Consider the following 15684-nt stretch of genomic DNA (forward strand, 5'->3'; position numbering starts at 1 on the left):
TGCGGAAGGTTTCCTGATACAGACAGACGTTCAGGATCCAACAGAAAATGCAGGAATTCCAAAAAAAAACTATTCTTGCATCAAAGCATATATGTCCCTGTGTTTTCTCTGATTTTTACTAAAAAAAATCAAAAATCAAAAAAGAAATGTCATCAAAACATATCTTAAATGTAATAATAATAATATTAGTAAAGTTGATTTGCTGTCCTCATAGATCTGTGGAGGCAACCAGACCAACCAGCCCCATCAGGACTGAGTCCAGGTACAAACCCACGCCACGACGCAAGCCTCCACCAAAACCTTCTGCTGCCAATATTTATAAGGTGAGTCACTTGCTCCGTATATTTAACAAATTACTGAATCTGATTGTGTGAGCGCTCACATTTCTTATTTTGTAATAACTTTTTGTTAGCGCTCTTCAATAACCTGCAGCTAAAACTCATTTCTGAGTCAACATGTATCCAGGCCTGCTGATAAAATAAGATCACAGCAAGCTGGAGAATTGATTCAGCCTCACCATTTTTCAGAAAGGTGGAAATATTAATTACAGGGCTGTTGTTGACAGGACATGGCCAAACTGTAATTGAGAGATTGTGCCGCTGAAAATGAGATGTAGGACGTTGAAATCCGAACCCCTTTAACGTTAGCGGTTTCTTTTTCCTGCAAGGGGACCATAGTTGATTGATTTGGGCAGTGGAAGAAAATAAGGTTTGATTTGTTTGCTGAAAATGATAAGTGCAGAGGGAGATTACCTGTTGTTGTGTTTGTGCCTCAAAAGAAAGGAGTGGACATTTATATGCATGAGTGTGCGTTGATCTGATATGAGTTTGCTCTCGCCTCTGTCTGCAACCACTGAAAATAAAACTTCTATCCAGCATCATAATCTAGTGTAGAAGTTCATCCAGTTTATCTTTTTTATAGCTCGCCAGCGTGAATCTCTGAAACAGCCTGTCCGTTCTTATTATTGTGACATTTGCAGCCAGTCGCAGATGTCAGCCTGCATCACAGCAGAGCGCTTTGAATACATCTCCACTGCTGCAATGTGTTTTTGTACATTTTTTGTCCAGCAGCCAAATCCTTTCTGGTCATTTAATGTGCTTGTTGGTAAGCTCTGGACTGAAAAAAAAATACCAGCTGGTCAGGACATTTGGCCAGACTCTGACTTTTACATGTCCAGAAAGTAATATTCAGGTTTTATGTGTGAGCCTGACATCAGCATTACACACAGATTACACAGCGTTAATGGCAGCAATAGCTCTTTCAGTGGTCTCCTCCAGGGGGGGAAAAAACACAGCTAAACAGAAACACTGAGCTGGGAGTAGCTTCTATGACAAATAAAGAAAATACACAGCCAGTGGCAGCAAAAACTCTGTTTGAGGCTCTGTTCAGGAAAAAAAAACTGCTAAATAAAGAAAGCCTGAAGTTCCTTGAACTTTCTATGTGAAATAAAATAACAAATGCACAGAGTTACTGTAAGCATTAGCTCTGTCAAGGGCTTCCTAGCACTGAGCAAGGGGTACTTTCTATGGGAAATAAAACATGACGAATGAAGTCAATGGCAGCAATAACTATGTCAACTGACAGAATGTAGAAACCCTAAGCCAGGGGTACTTTCTATGTCACCAGGTTAAAAATCATATTAGGCAGTCTGTAAGATGTGAAATGCCACATGTATGTTTCACTTTATTTTATATTTTAAGTTATTGCTATAGGTAAAGGGGGCAGATAACAAAAGATTATTCTTTCTGCTCCCTTTCATTCATGACGTTAGAATGATTGTTTTTATGTTTAATTGTTTTGTTTGAGCACAATGAATGAAATAAATTAATTAAATAAATAAACTTTAGTTGCGCTGTGCGTGTTTATGCTGGTGCTTTGCTAAAAAGTAAGCTTAACTTTTGCAAATGCTGATAATCACTGCTTTTTTTTCTCCTTTTAGCCGTCTTTCTTGAGTGCAGAGCCTCTTCTCCCTCCTCACAACTTCCACTCCCACAGCCTGCGCAGGCTGCCTCTCTACCAGCCCCTGCACATCAGCCAGCCCATGCCCGTGTCACTGAGCGTGGGCCAGCCAACACTGCCTCCTCTGGCGACCCACAACCACCGAGTCCTGCCCACCCACTCATCGGTCTCACCACCTCCCGTGCCGCCTTTTCTCAGCCTGCCACGCAAGCAGTCGTACAGAGTGGAGCAGGTACGTTTGAGTTAGGGTTTGATATCAGCTATGTGAATTACGCTGATCTTCTCTCAGGGTTCCTATGTGGTCTGGAAAGCTCTGGAGCGTAACCGTTCTCCAGGTCTGTTCAAAATAAAACGGTGTGGAAGAACAGGTGTATTTCCATTTCAATTATGGAAACACTGCATAAATGCATCCATTCCTCCATCCATCATGATGTTTAAGCCCTAAAATAGGACAAAATAATTGTCCCTTTTCCAGTGTAGATGTGTTTTTCTGAGGATGTTTGGTTTTTAGGGACACTGTGACATCTCAGATTTTATTCAGCGGCTAAACCAGCAGCTCTCCAAGCCTTTAAAATAAGAACAAAGCAGACTAAACCACAACTCATTTAAATCTTAAAACGGAGTAGTTTCTGTCTGAATCAGTCATTGATTGATTGACTGATTGATTGATTGATTGATTGATTGATTGATTTGGGGACCCTGTCTGCTAAGGAAGAACAGCAAACGGTGCTGTTCAACAACAGATAAAAAGCCCCAATCTTGTATATCAATAATGTGGACTTCTTCTCTATAGCAGGGCAGTCAACGGCGGCAAATCGCCGTCTATAGCAGCTCTTGCCGCCGCCTACATTTCCCCGATTATACATCCCAAAAATCACCTTTGCATCCGTCTCCACTGAGAGCAACATTAACGAGTGATTGGGTTCCTTGTTCCAACCGAGATGCTACTTTTCCGATCAAAACACAGACTGGTGTCATGCCGAAAAGTGCATGCCTGTTGAGATATGCATCCCCTGTTGCGGGAGCACGCCTCGCTCTGTACAACTGAATATCGACGAAGAAAACAGATTAAAATGTGACCAACGCAGTTACTTGTTCTTAAATTAATGATATCAAAACGTTTTATTAAACCTCTTGTGGGGAAAAAAATTTTTTGTTATTTGGCAGATTCGTTTACAAAATTATGGGTGTTATGAACAACATTAAATCCAAAGTTTTTATCCGAGGTACGGCTGATTTATTTGGTGTGGTCTCTTGTCATTCACACACAACAATAAACCGTGAGAGCCGACGTGAGTTTTGAAACTGCAAAGCTTTGTCTTAAGCGGAAGATCAAACGTGCGTCTACACAGCACAGCGTTCCCAGACCAGTGTGATGCATTGTGAGCGTCAGAAAGCGATGGTGCATTCAGGAGCATGGGACATTTCAAACTTACAAGGAAAGAGGCATAAACCGGAATAGAATTTAACTCATACAGTAATGTATTTATCCAGAAATAGTGTGGGTTTTCTTACAATACTGAATGCTCTATAATTGTATTTCTGATATTTTTTGATTATGCACATCTGTTAGCTTTTTATTCTGAAAAATCTATAATATTACATATAATATATATATTACAGCAGCAAATTATCAAAGTTTTTCAGAGGATGCTTTTTGTGTTCATCTCTAGAATCCTCGCTGATGATATATCGTGTGTGATGAGTGCAAGTGAAATTAAACTGAGATAAGAGATTTCGAAAGAGTGATATGACTGAAATAAATTCAACATGCAAATTCAATTTCAAATTCCAACCCTCTATTTTTCATCATAAAAATTCGACTTTGTTCTTGAAGAAATGTTACGATCGTTTTTAGAACAGAACTGTGAATAATAATAACATGACTAGACCTCACCTAATCTGATCTGTTTTATGTGGTGCTGGTAATTCAAATTAAACAAATTTTATGCAAATGGAGATTACCTTACCTTGTTAAAACATGATGATAACATCATGTGAAAAAATTATGTTTTAAGAATAATAATAAAAAAACAAAGGTTGTTTTTGAAGAATTGATCATTCACTTCTTTTTTTGCCTCTTATTCAATTTAAAGCATGCACTCTGACTTTATTCTTTAAATAATCACCTGTCTTGAAAGCTTCCAAAATACATCAGAGAGACTCTATTTTTTTTTAATTCTCCCCTCTGGGGCTCGGGCACCGGCATAAGTGCACCCTCCTACCTGATAGTGTGTGGCCTGCTACTGTAAAAAAGTTTGACTGCCCTGCTATAGCCACGGCTTCCTTGAACAAAATGTTTTTATAACCATATGGCAAAACTTTATATTAACATAATTTAAGGCACGTAATAGCGCAATGTTTCAATACATTTAAAACTTCTGGCTTTTATGTCCTGAAATGTAACCAAAACCAGTAGATTAGAAATTATTGTTATAAAAGCTGCTGTGTTTTTTTTTTAATACTCAGCGGTAAGGTAAACATTTATGCAGATTCTAAGTAATGAACTGAAACTGGCCAGCTGTTTTTCCATTTTTAAAGCCTGCGGCGAAGCCCGCTGTGACTGGTTTGTGCTTGCCCGCATTTCAACAGCAAAAAATTCAATCTGTCTCCCTCTTTGTTGACCATCTCCTGAGTGAAGCTCTGCTGTCTGTCGAGCCGGGGTAGGGGGGTATCGGACGCAACGGAGATTATAAATCCATCTGTCTGCTCGGGTGGTGGATCCAAAATCTTGACTGGCGGTCCTGTATCAACACAGCAGTAAGATGTATTTTGGATACCGGAAAAGGAAATGGGCAGATGTGTTATAAAAAAAAAAGGAATAAGACATGAAACTATTTCAGTTTAGGGGAAGGAACCTAATGGTGCTGCGGATGTAGAGCCAGTAGATGAGATTTGTCTTTGACTTCAATTGTTCACATGATCAGCAACCAGTTTTTCTTGCTTTTCACATAATAATTACTCTGTAACCCTCTTTGCAAATGAGTTACAACTAAACATAACTAGAGGGGTTACAGATCATTTAGGTGGTGTACCAATGATACAAAAAGGAGTAAAAAAAAAAGCATTAAATTGATTAGCACAATTTTTGCTACTTTGACTTTGATGCCACATATTTAAAAATAATTTTGACATGAAGAAATTTTACGTTCTGTTTCAAACATTGCAAGAATCTGAGATCTGAGGAGTAGATCTGCAGTTGTTTTGAAAGTAAACTATTACAGCTTTTATTTCATTATCCTCCAAACTTCTTTAATACCAGAAAGTCTTTTGGGCTGTAAGCAGGAGAGCTTACCACTGGGAGTGCTTAGCTGTTGGAATATGTGCAGATGGCCGTTTGATGATATTATCTTTCTAAAATAACACGGGCTTAGCATTGTATTTCTTAATGAAGCTTTATATTGGAATAATATTATATAAAAATAATAATGCCAAAAAATAACAATAGAGTGTCCCGAAAGGCTTTAAAAGTAGCAATTGGGGTCCAATTTAAATTTTTGATGTCTTTATTTGCAAGTTGATAAAATAGATTTTTTTCCCCCAGATATCTCAGTTGGTTTTATTTGGGGACACAAAAAAAGAAAGGACACAACTCTAATTAGCCTTAGATTGGGACCCAATGATAAGTGCTCATATAGGGTCATCGTTACCTGGTGGCAGTGAATCAGAACTGTAAACTCCACTTGGTACTACAGTAAAATTAAACCTTTCATTTTATACATACCCTATTAAGGCGAGCCAGTCTTAAGTCTCAGGGGATGTATTTAGTAGTTTTAGCTTTGATAATTGTATTTTAGCAAAAACATACATAAAAGAACTGTTTTTTTGACTTAAACAAATTCTTATCGCCTTCTGCGGTCTCACAAATGATAAAGTGTCTGTTTATAAATATGATCATACTTTTTAAACTAGCAAGCTAAAAATGAAAGTTCAATACTTGATCAATTTTAGACCTACCCTCCACCTCTGAGTTGATTCAATCCAACCTACCCAGTGTGCCACAGTCTCATTTGGAAATAAATTTCTCTTCATCTCATCAGGATCGGTCCCTTCAGGCTGCAATAGGGTCTAAATTATAAGTATAAATATGCCTCCTTCACTCACCACGAATCAGGTGAAATACAGAACAAGATGTTCAAGGTATCACTCTATTCCGGTGGGGGCTGCAGCCAAATTCAACCAAATTTAAGGTTTATGCAGTCTATAGCCGTTGCAATGAATACATGTCTGTATATATTTATACTGTATATAGACAGACAGACAGACAGATAAATAGTCCCCTTTTCTCTCTATTCTAAAGCTCGATTTGAACTTTAGCAAGCTGTCTTTATCAAGATGCCAAAATACCTTGAAATGCTGATCTATATTTGCTTCTTAATCTCAATATGCTAATGCTAATCAAAACCAGTTCTGAATTTATGGATCTGAGAGATGAGGCAAGATTTTTAAAAACCTGAAAAAACTGGGAATCCCATTTTTGTTATTGAAAATATAGTTTTCACCACTCACAATGTTGTTTAAATTGTGTTATTTTAGATTCACTAGAAAATTAAATGCATCCAGGTTTTTGACAAACAGTCCAGAATCGTGACTTCTCCCCCAACAATGACCATGTTAAGAAGTAATAAATAAATCATTAATAAATTATTTTTCCTCCTGCAACTGACATTTGTTTTTTTGTTTTTTTTGTTTGTTTTTTTTTCTGCTGCTCCTGCTGTCCCCTAACAGGATGCTGCCCTGGGCAGTGAGCCATATTGGCCATCTCATAAATTGCAGCTGGCTGCCCATAACAATGGCTCGGTAAAAGATTTGTGAGGTGACTGTGTGCCATAAAGATTAAGGGCTACATAGCTGCCAAAACACTAAAACCCTGTTACCTGCTAATATCTTGAAGGCATTTTTGCTGCAATCAATCAGAAATAAAGAGTGGAGACGGCATATGTAGGTCATAACACATGAAGGATTCTGCTGGTATTTAACAGCAGGCCGGCAACAACAAACAGAACATCAATTTTTAAGAGTGTATTACAAGCTCCCTGGTGCTTTTACCTAAATGTCTTCAAACTAACAGCGCCCCTCTGATTTCAAGGCATTTTGCTGGGGGGGAAAAAATTTTTCCTAAAGTTCACACAAACTGTTCGGGGGGACAAGGAGGGATAATAAAATACCTGTTTTTTTTTCCCTTAAGACTTAACAGAAGCTGGAAATATAAATAAAATAAGCTAAGCTGATCAGTTAAAGGGTAAAAAAATGCCTTTACAAAAAGTCAACCCAAGCAACATGTTTTCTATTTCCTCCAGTTGTGAGAGCTGCTTGTAAGGCTGAGGAGCAGCGACTCAGATGACAGTGCAGTATTTGCTTTTGAATTAACATATGGAAACACTTCCCAGATTGCAGTCAGCGTGTGAGGTTTTCCACAAACAATGCGGCTTCAAGCTCAGGTCTTGAGTGCTCAGATAGATGTAGCTGTTCAGCTAAATCACCTACTCAGGGGATGGGACACTGTTTGCTTGAGTTAATGTTGCCACAGATTTTTATAATTGGATTACTGGAATGCCCCATTGTTTGCCTTTAATTCCCCCCTGCAAACTCACTGTTATGTTGACTTGAAGAAAAAAAAAAAAAAAAAAACCTGTAGTGCAGATAATGGAGCTCAGTCTGACTAAAACGTACCAGAACATGGCATATTTTCATTTTGTGAAAGTTATTTGTAAAAGTAACAAATTGTACTCCTTGTATTGGTGTAGCAAAAGTATTCATAACACTTCGACTTTTTTTAAATTTTGTCACATTACAACAGCAAACTCCTGTGCATTTTATTTCTTATTTTATGAGATGGACCAGCACATTCATCCCCCTTTACCCTTACTCCCCTGAATAAAATCCAGCGCAGACAATTGCATTTGTAATTGCCTTACTTAGTAACTAGAGTCTACCTGTATGTGTTTTACACCCAGCCTAAATACAGCTGGTTTAAACCTCAATGGTTTATCAGATAACATTAGTGGATGAGGAATTGTTGAGGTTACCAGCAGAGTTGGGTAATAACACAAAATCTCAAGCTTTGAACAACTTCTGTAGCGCTGTTCGTTCCACAGTCTGAAAATGGAACGACTATGAATTCAGTTTAATTGAGCTGAACCATGGCCATCCACCTAAACTGACAAGCAGGGCAAGGGGAGCATTCATCTGAGAATCAGCTGACAAACCCATGGTAAATGAATGATCTGCAGACATTTAGAGCTCAGGTTGAAGGATCTGTTGATAGCTCTACAAACAACTACTAATTGTATTCGACAAATCTGGTCTTAGCAGAGCAGCAAGCTCATTGAATTGTTGAAGGCAAGCTATCAGAAGTAATATTCACAGTCCGCCACAAGCCAAGGTGCTGTGCTCTGATTAAAAGATAAATGGTTTGACCTATATGCAAAACACAGTGTGTGATGGAATCGAACGCCGTGCATCACCCTGAACACATCATCCCTAGAGAGGAAAGCGGTGGATGCCTGCATCACAGGCTGAGGGGATTCTTTTGTTCAAAGATGACATGGAAACAGGTCAGCGTTGATGGAAAGAGGATTGAAATTAAATAGAAGGCAGTCCTGGATTAAAGCCTGTTAGATGCTGGAAAAGAGACTTCAGACTGGAGTGGAGGTTCGCCTTCCAGCTGGACAACAACCCTGAACATACAACCGCAGCTACAGTAGTAGCAGCTGGTTCAGCTCGAATCATATTCAGCGGGTTAAAGTGGTCTAGACTTGCATCTAATTGAGAATCTGTGTCAATACAAAAAATTGCTCTTCACAGTTCTGTTTGATCTAGCCCGATAGAGATTAAGCTACTTTGCAGAGAAGTGGCAAAAAATGTCCCTCTCCAAACGTGCAAAGCAAGCAGAAGCACAAAAAGGCTTGCAGCTGAGGAAGGTTCTACAAAGTATTCACACACTGAGGGGCTAAATATAAACGCATGCCACTCTGGGTGGCTACTTTATATTGATTGTCCTGCCTCATAAAATCACAGTAAAATATGTAGAAGTTTTTTACTTGTTGTACGATGATGACAAAAAAAGTAATTGGTGTGAAAATATTTAAGTTTGAAGCTTTTAAACATTATTAGCTCAAGTAGAGGAATGAAAAGGTTGATCAGCTGCATCCCTATGTTTATATGAACCTGCATCAAGCGACCTTGCTTCACTCACTCTATACTCTGTAAACAAAATCTTTATGAAGCTAATGTGAGACGGCCCACATAGTTTTAGTATATATCAGGAATTCAGCAAAAGCACAGTAACCCCACTGAAGTACCTCCCTTATCCAAAGTCTGACTGACTAAAACATGGCCCCCGTTGGAGTCCTCTGGGTCTTGAACAAGTTTTCAATGTCATTAGCTGACAGAACTGTCATGTATAGGCTGTGTTTATGTTTTGAGCCTTTTTTATGCTCTGTGTGAGCGCAGATCACTTTAGGTTTGTCAAACTGTGTTTCGGGTGGGTTAGGAATTTTCTTTTTCTACTTTTTTTTTTTGAGCATATGCCTCGTGTGTGACAGCAGCTGGACAGCTTGTAGCTGAAGTTTATCACCTTCTCGCCTCCTCACGTAGATTAGTTACACACAGTGGCACCTCATCCAGATAACCTTCCAAACTCTCACAGTGCTGCCACGGAGGTGATGGAGGAAAGAACTGGGGGGAGGGGGAGGAGGGGATTTATCTCATGTTTACTGTGGCTACTCTGAGAAGATGCTGAGAACACACTGCCCTCTAGTGAAATGTTTTTGGGGGGCATCCAGTCAGCTCCAACACACCCAATACATTTTAGAGAAGGAAATCCTCCGTATTCTACAGTATGTCCCATTCTTTGTCACAAGATAAGGATGACATGAAGCATATGCTTATATTTCAAAGTGAATAGACCCCTCTCTGTTTCCTTTCTCAGGATTTTGAGAAGCCCAGTCCACCACAGAAACCTCTGCCTGCTGATCCGTTAGGGCGAAGCTCTCGGTCTGGTCACAGCGTCCCACCATCTGGGGTCCACGCCCCAGGGACTGGAGCCATCCCAGTACCCATCCCCAAGGTTCCTCGGCCTCCACCCAGCATCCCTTTACCAAACAGGTCTGTGCAACAAAAGAAAGGTGGATTCTGGGCATTATTTGTACACATACACACATATATGTACATGCTCTCCCCTTCTGGCTATCTGCCTCCCTGTATTGTGAAACTTATCTTTTTTTATCATTGATTTTTTTCTTCGGTAATTGCATGGATGGGTGACATGGTAAACATGGGTAGGAAATGTTGGTATGACGTGACAAAATGCAACAAGAAAGTGGGGGGGGGGGGGTTAATTGGTAAGTGGTGGTATGTATATCGTCTGATAATGGAAAGATTATAGCCCCACTGTAAACCACATTGTTTAAACTACCCATCAGAAGCTAACAGTAGAAATGTTTGTTGTGTTTTAAATAATATTCTGCTTTGATGGAAGCGTGGTAAGAAGAAAGCCATTGTTGAAAGAAAATATTTTTAGGCAGACTGAAAGAGTGTTCCCAGTCAGACTGGGACAACATTTTGTTTTGTGAACCATATGCTTACGCTACAAGAGGCAGAAAACCAGTTCTGCACATTGCCCTGAACACAACATGCTCATGGCAAAACACAATGGTGGGGGTACTAATGGCAGGACCGTCCTAAGATAAAACAAGTAAAAGACTGGAGACTAGAGCTGAGGTTTGCCTTTTACCAGGAAAATCACAATTACAACGGAGGGGTTGAAATCAAAGCAAACATATGAATGACCTTGTCAAAGTCCATAAATCAAATAGACAATCATTGGTAAGACTTAGAAATTGATGTTCACTCGTATTCTCCATTCAATATGACTGAGTTTTAGCTTATTTAAGAAGAAACTACATTCATATCAGTGTCTAGATGCACAAAGATGGTAGAGATCCTATTCAGATGATTTTCAGCTCTTTGCGGTGATATTTTTTTAACTATTGACTTAGGGGCTTGATACAAATATACACCACACCGTTCAGATATTTATTTCCACTTTACACCACAGGAAATCACAATAAACCACACCGATCTTGACACACTGTAGGACAATTCAAGGGATGTAAATACTTTTGTGAGGCACTGTGTCACTCTAGCTATAACTAGAAAGCCCAGTTCTTCTGAATTAAAATACGGTGACCTTTATTTGTGTTTCAGACCTGTGCCAGCATTGCCCTACAGACCACCAAAGACTCAGGACTGCTGAGCTCCTGACATCAAAGATGGGTGGAACGTGAAAATCTCACACACAAAAAAGAAAGAAACAACAAAAACTTTCTTCTTTTGCACTAATCCTTGAGGCAAGACTTCGTTGGACATTTTGGACAATGGGAAAAGTTACTGTACCAAGTTTCTAGGGGAAAATGGGATGATCGTCACACCTTGGTGCTACGCCTCTAAAAGGGTGCTTTTCTGTCCTCACTCAGGTACCAATGAACTATTTATCTATTTAATTATTTAACTTGGACATTACAAGTGTGTGCGCTGAGGAAGAACATTTTTCCACATGGAGAATTGGGGTAAAATAAGACAAAAAGGTCATTTGTAATATTTTTCTTACATTATTTTGTGTTTTTTTATTACTTTTTTTAAATAAATGTTGAGCTCCATGATTATTTTGTAAAAATTGATTTCACTTGAGTGATACAAAGTCAAAGTCAAACTTGAAAGACGATAAAGGGAAACGGAGCACAAGTCAGCTTAGAATTGTTATTTATTTAGTTATATCTGTTCATGGGGTTTTCAATACCAAACCAGTTATCTGTATTGTATGTGCTTGGAAAAGTAAAAAAAAAAAAAAAAATTATAAAAATAACTTGCAAGAAAATAGAGTTTTCAAGATGAAGCTGGATGCAGAATGTTTCTGATTGGCTCACATAGAGGCACCCAGGTTCCCCTTCACACCTGTCAGACTGGCTCTGACGTGGCGCTCCAGGTATCTGTTGGATGCTCGACATGCCCTCCTGATGCGACGAGACTGCAAGGAGCAAGCGTCAGACGGTTTCACTGACTGATCGTAAGCCAGAAAACTCCTCCAGCAATCAGTTCACAAGTATTAACGCTGGTGTTTGTATGTTTGCCGTTCACCTCGTCCTCCGGCCTGAGAGCCGGGCCAGATGACCTGAGCGCTGTTAGCTGTCCAAGCTCCACACTTCGTCAAACAAAATGTTTTAATGTTCCTTTGTTGTTGTTGTTCCACTTTTTTTCTATGTTGTGTTTCTATTTGATTTTTGAATTGCTTGGCTGTTTTTCCCCCCAATGCAGTTACAGCATTATTCATGTGATTTAGAGCGTGGTGTCCCAATTCCGGGCAACAATTAAAGTCAGCAACACTCTGCTTCGTGTTTCTCTACAAAAAATGTGCTCTTCGTGTTGAAAGTGTGAAACAGTTCAGATGATTGCTCCCTGGTGGAAATTCAACATTAAAGCTGTGTGAATTCTGTGGTATATGTGTTTGCCATTCTTAAAAGAAATTGTTCATCAAGTTCAATGTAAAGTGTAAATAGTCTGTTTCCATTTTCTTCATCTATTTTGTTCTCATCGCATTTTTTATATAAGCACAGAAATGTAAGAACTGCTCTGAGGCTGTGCCCCACTTAGACATCAGCAAGAAACGGATTTTTAACATTTCAGTGTTACTAAAGAACGTTGAGACCCGACTGTTGAATTCAAAGCCCGAATAAAAGCTTTTTTGGGTTGCTGTTTTTTTTGTGCTGATAATAAAGTTTCTTTCCCTTTTATATTTAATTCATAAACCCAGCTGCAACAAATCACTTGTTAAATACTTTGGTATACCAAATGTTAGAGGAGACCCTGAAGTTGTTTGAACAATACTGCCACCTGGTGGATGGTGCGTGTCATTACAATGACTGACCAGGGACTTGAGCTACCCAGACTTTGCTAAAATGAGCTGCATATTCGAGTTATGTGCAAGAGGCACGTATTCCCTCACATTTCAAAAGGCTGTCTTAGAGAAAGTTTATAAAAGCATAAAAAATCTCTAATGCTTCAGTCAAAGCACTTGTAAATAAATTGGCACATCATCAAAACATATTTTTATGTAATTCAATTTAACAAATGAAGCTCATATACTAATTCATGACACACATAGTGAATATAGTTCAGTGTTTTTATGAGCATGGCTTACAGCTAGTGAAAACCTAAAATGGTGTTTGTCAAGAAGAAAAATCACAATGAAAAATGTTCTGCTTACTAAAATGTATGTGCATGAAATGTACAGTAAATGCACCCAGTATTTGATCTGGGCTTCTGCATGAATTAGCGCATCACTACGATGTGGCATGGAGGTTATCAGCATGTGGCGCTGGTGAGGTGTTATTGAAGCCCATCCTTCAGCTCATCTGCATTTTTGGGTCTGGTGGCTCGCATCTTCTACATAACTCTAGAGATTCTCTATGAGGTTTAGATCAGACCAATTTGTCAGTCTAAAACAGTGACAGCATGGTCTTTAACCCAGGTAATGGTACTTTTGGCAGTATGGGCAGGACACCACGTCTGGACTTGCAGCCCAAGGAGCTGATGCTGGACTTCTAAGGAAGATGGAAAGGCTTCTAAGGAAGCCTTATGGGGATTTCTAAAACAGAAATCCCCATAAGGCTTGTCAGCAGAGGGAGGCATGAGAATGCTTTAAAGATACCTGGTAGACCGCTTTAAAGTTACCACGGACTATAAAAACTTCTCTCTGGGCCTTAAACAACGACCATGTGCCCCTCCACTCTGTCTGCAGACTCTGATACCTTGAAATGATATAGAAAAATTGTTTTGTCAGCCACTTTCTCTTAAGGCCTGCAGCACAGGTTGAACTGATCAGTAATTGACCTGTCAGTGTTTGTCTGCTAGAAAACTTGCCAGGAAGTAGTCTCTTCCATGATTTTGTAGGCCAAATAACATTTCTGGATAATTTTTTTATACAGGCTATATTTCATCATAAAGTGAATACTGAGTTTTCCTTAAAGGGATCATTCAGAATCCAGTTTTTTTAGCATTTAATACATTTTGCTGTGTGTTTTGGGGGATATATTTTAAGCTGTTCATTTTTTTATTTTTCTATTTTTTTTAACAATTACGCTACAGTATTTGCTGTGGAGCTGCTGAATAAGGTCATGGACTTCCATTTTAACAGTCTTGCAAATCAGCTATTTTTATTTCTCAGAACAATTTTGTTGTTCAAGTTGAAGGATGCCAAAGCTACAAGGGGATAAGTCATCGGTTGTTCATTATGCCGTCCACCACAATACTACGAATGGGGTGGAGAGGCATCAGGACCATCACTGACTATAAGCACTGCGACCAGCAGCTCAGCATCAATCCAGCTCTCCTGAAAACCTTAAACAGCTTATTTGCACCCTTCAAATCTCTAAGCAGCAGAATGTCTGAACATCTTCCTTAGAAGTGCAGCATCAGCTCCTTGGGCTGCAAGTCCAGACGTGGTGTCCTGTTGAGCTCTAAAATCATGTGCTGAGCAACTAGCAGGGGTCAGAACTTGAGTTTCACTGCAGCTCTCCATGGTCCCCACCTGCCTGAAGTCCTCCATCCTTATGCCCATTCCCAAAAAACAAACTATCTCCTGCCTCATTGACTACCATCCTGTTGCTCTGACCCCGTCAACCTGAAGTGCTTTAAGAGAATCCTCCTGAAATACATCAAGGACGCCATCCTTGTTGGTTTGGACAGCCTGCAGTTCGCCTACAGGGAGAATAACTCTAAAGAGGATGCTGTCTCGGTAGCACTTCACACAGCTCTGACTCATCTGCAGCATCCAAACGATGATGTTGGGATGCTATTGGTTGACTTCAGCTCAGCCTTCAACACAGTGCTCCCAGACATGCTGGCCTTAAAGCTCCACAGCCTGGGATTATCCACATCTCTCTGCTCCTGAATCAGTGACTTCCTCACCAACAGGCCCCAGGTGGTGAGGATAGGGAAACACACATCTGCCCCGATGAGGGAAGAGAGGAATGTGGGGGTAAATTAATGATGAATTAAAACCAAAGCATTGTTGTTCTACTTTATTTGGACCACAACTGAAGGATTTCAGTGTGAAAAGAAAGAAATGAAAAGCAGGATATGTCCCTTTCTACCGTAAGTCATAATTGTCAAAATTAGCAGAAATAATCATTTGAATTATCTCAACTGGTGTGTAAAACAGTTTTGAATTGAATCAATAAACTAAACAGTGACATTTTGATAGCAGTCTCATTTAATAGCAGTCTGGCAAGCCAGATTGATAATGTGTAACACTCTCCGTTCTGCACATTTTGAAGCTGGGTCTGCAACCATCAAATCGTTTTGGGGAAAGGAGGGAGATTAAGCAGAACTTTACGCGCTGATTGGGCAAAGCGACACCTAGTGCCCGCCTACCAAAGGTTGGTTTTAGCCACTCACAGTATCAAATGAAATTCTTCTATCAAAGAAGAAATTGTGCATTCTAACAAAACAGATGTGATAGCAGCAGCTAGGTGTGCGTTCTCCTGCGCTGCCATGTTTACGTTGGTTCACCTGTGGGCTCAGCAGCTCTTGCTTTCATTACAGCTGTATGTCCCGCCTTAAACCGTAATACTGCAACGTGATTAGCCCAAACCAAAAACGGTTCGGGTTCGAACGATTGAGATGGATTTTTGTGTTTGTGAATGCACAAATAACGCGAGAATT

At 39.6% G+C, this 15684-nt stretch overlaps 1 protein-coding gene across 3 annotated transcripts in view; it reads left to right on the forward strand.

The window, feature by feature from the left end:
- adam12 (ADAM metallopeptidase domain 12) overlaps positions 1-12711 on the forward strand; it is a 133708-nt gene extending 120997 nt beyond the window's left edge. For all 3 annotated transcript variants that reach the window (XM_036126437.1, XM_036126436.1, XM_036126438.1), the window contains 2 exons: positions 9893-10068; positions 11170-12711. In XM_036126437.1, the coding sequence (XP_035982330.1) occupies positions 9893-10068; positions 11170-11218 (225 nt within the window). In that variant the 3' untranslated portion in view covers positions 11219-12711. The remainder of the gene's footprint in view (positions 1-9892; positions 10069-11169) is intronic.
- The last annotated feature ends 2973 nt before the right edge of the window (positions 12712-15684 follow it).

This window comes from Fundulus heteroclitus, chromosome 22, assembly GCF_011125445.2.
Source record: "Fundulus heteroclitus isolate FHET01 chromosome 22, MU-UCD_Fhet_4.1, whole genome shotgun sequence".
Taxonomy (NCBI): domain Eukaryota; kingdom Metazoa; phylum Chordata; class Actinopteri; order Cyprinodontiformes; family Fundulidae; genus Fundulus; species Fundulus heteroclitus.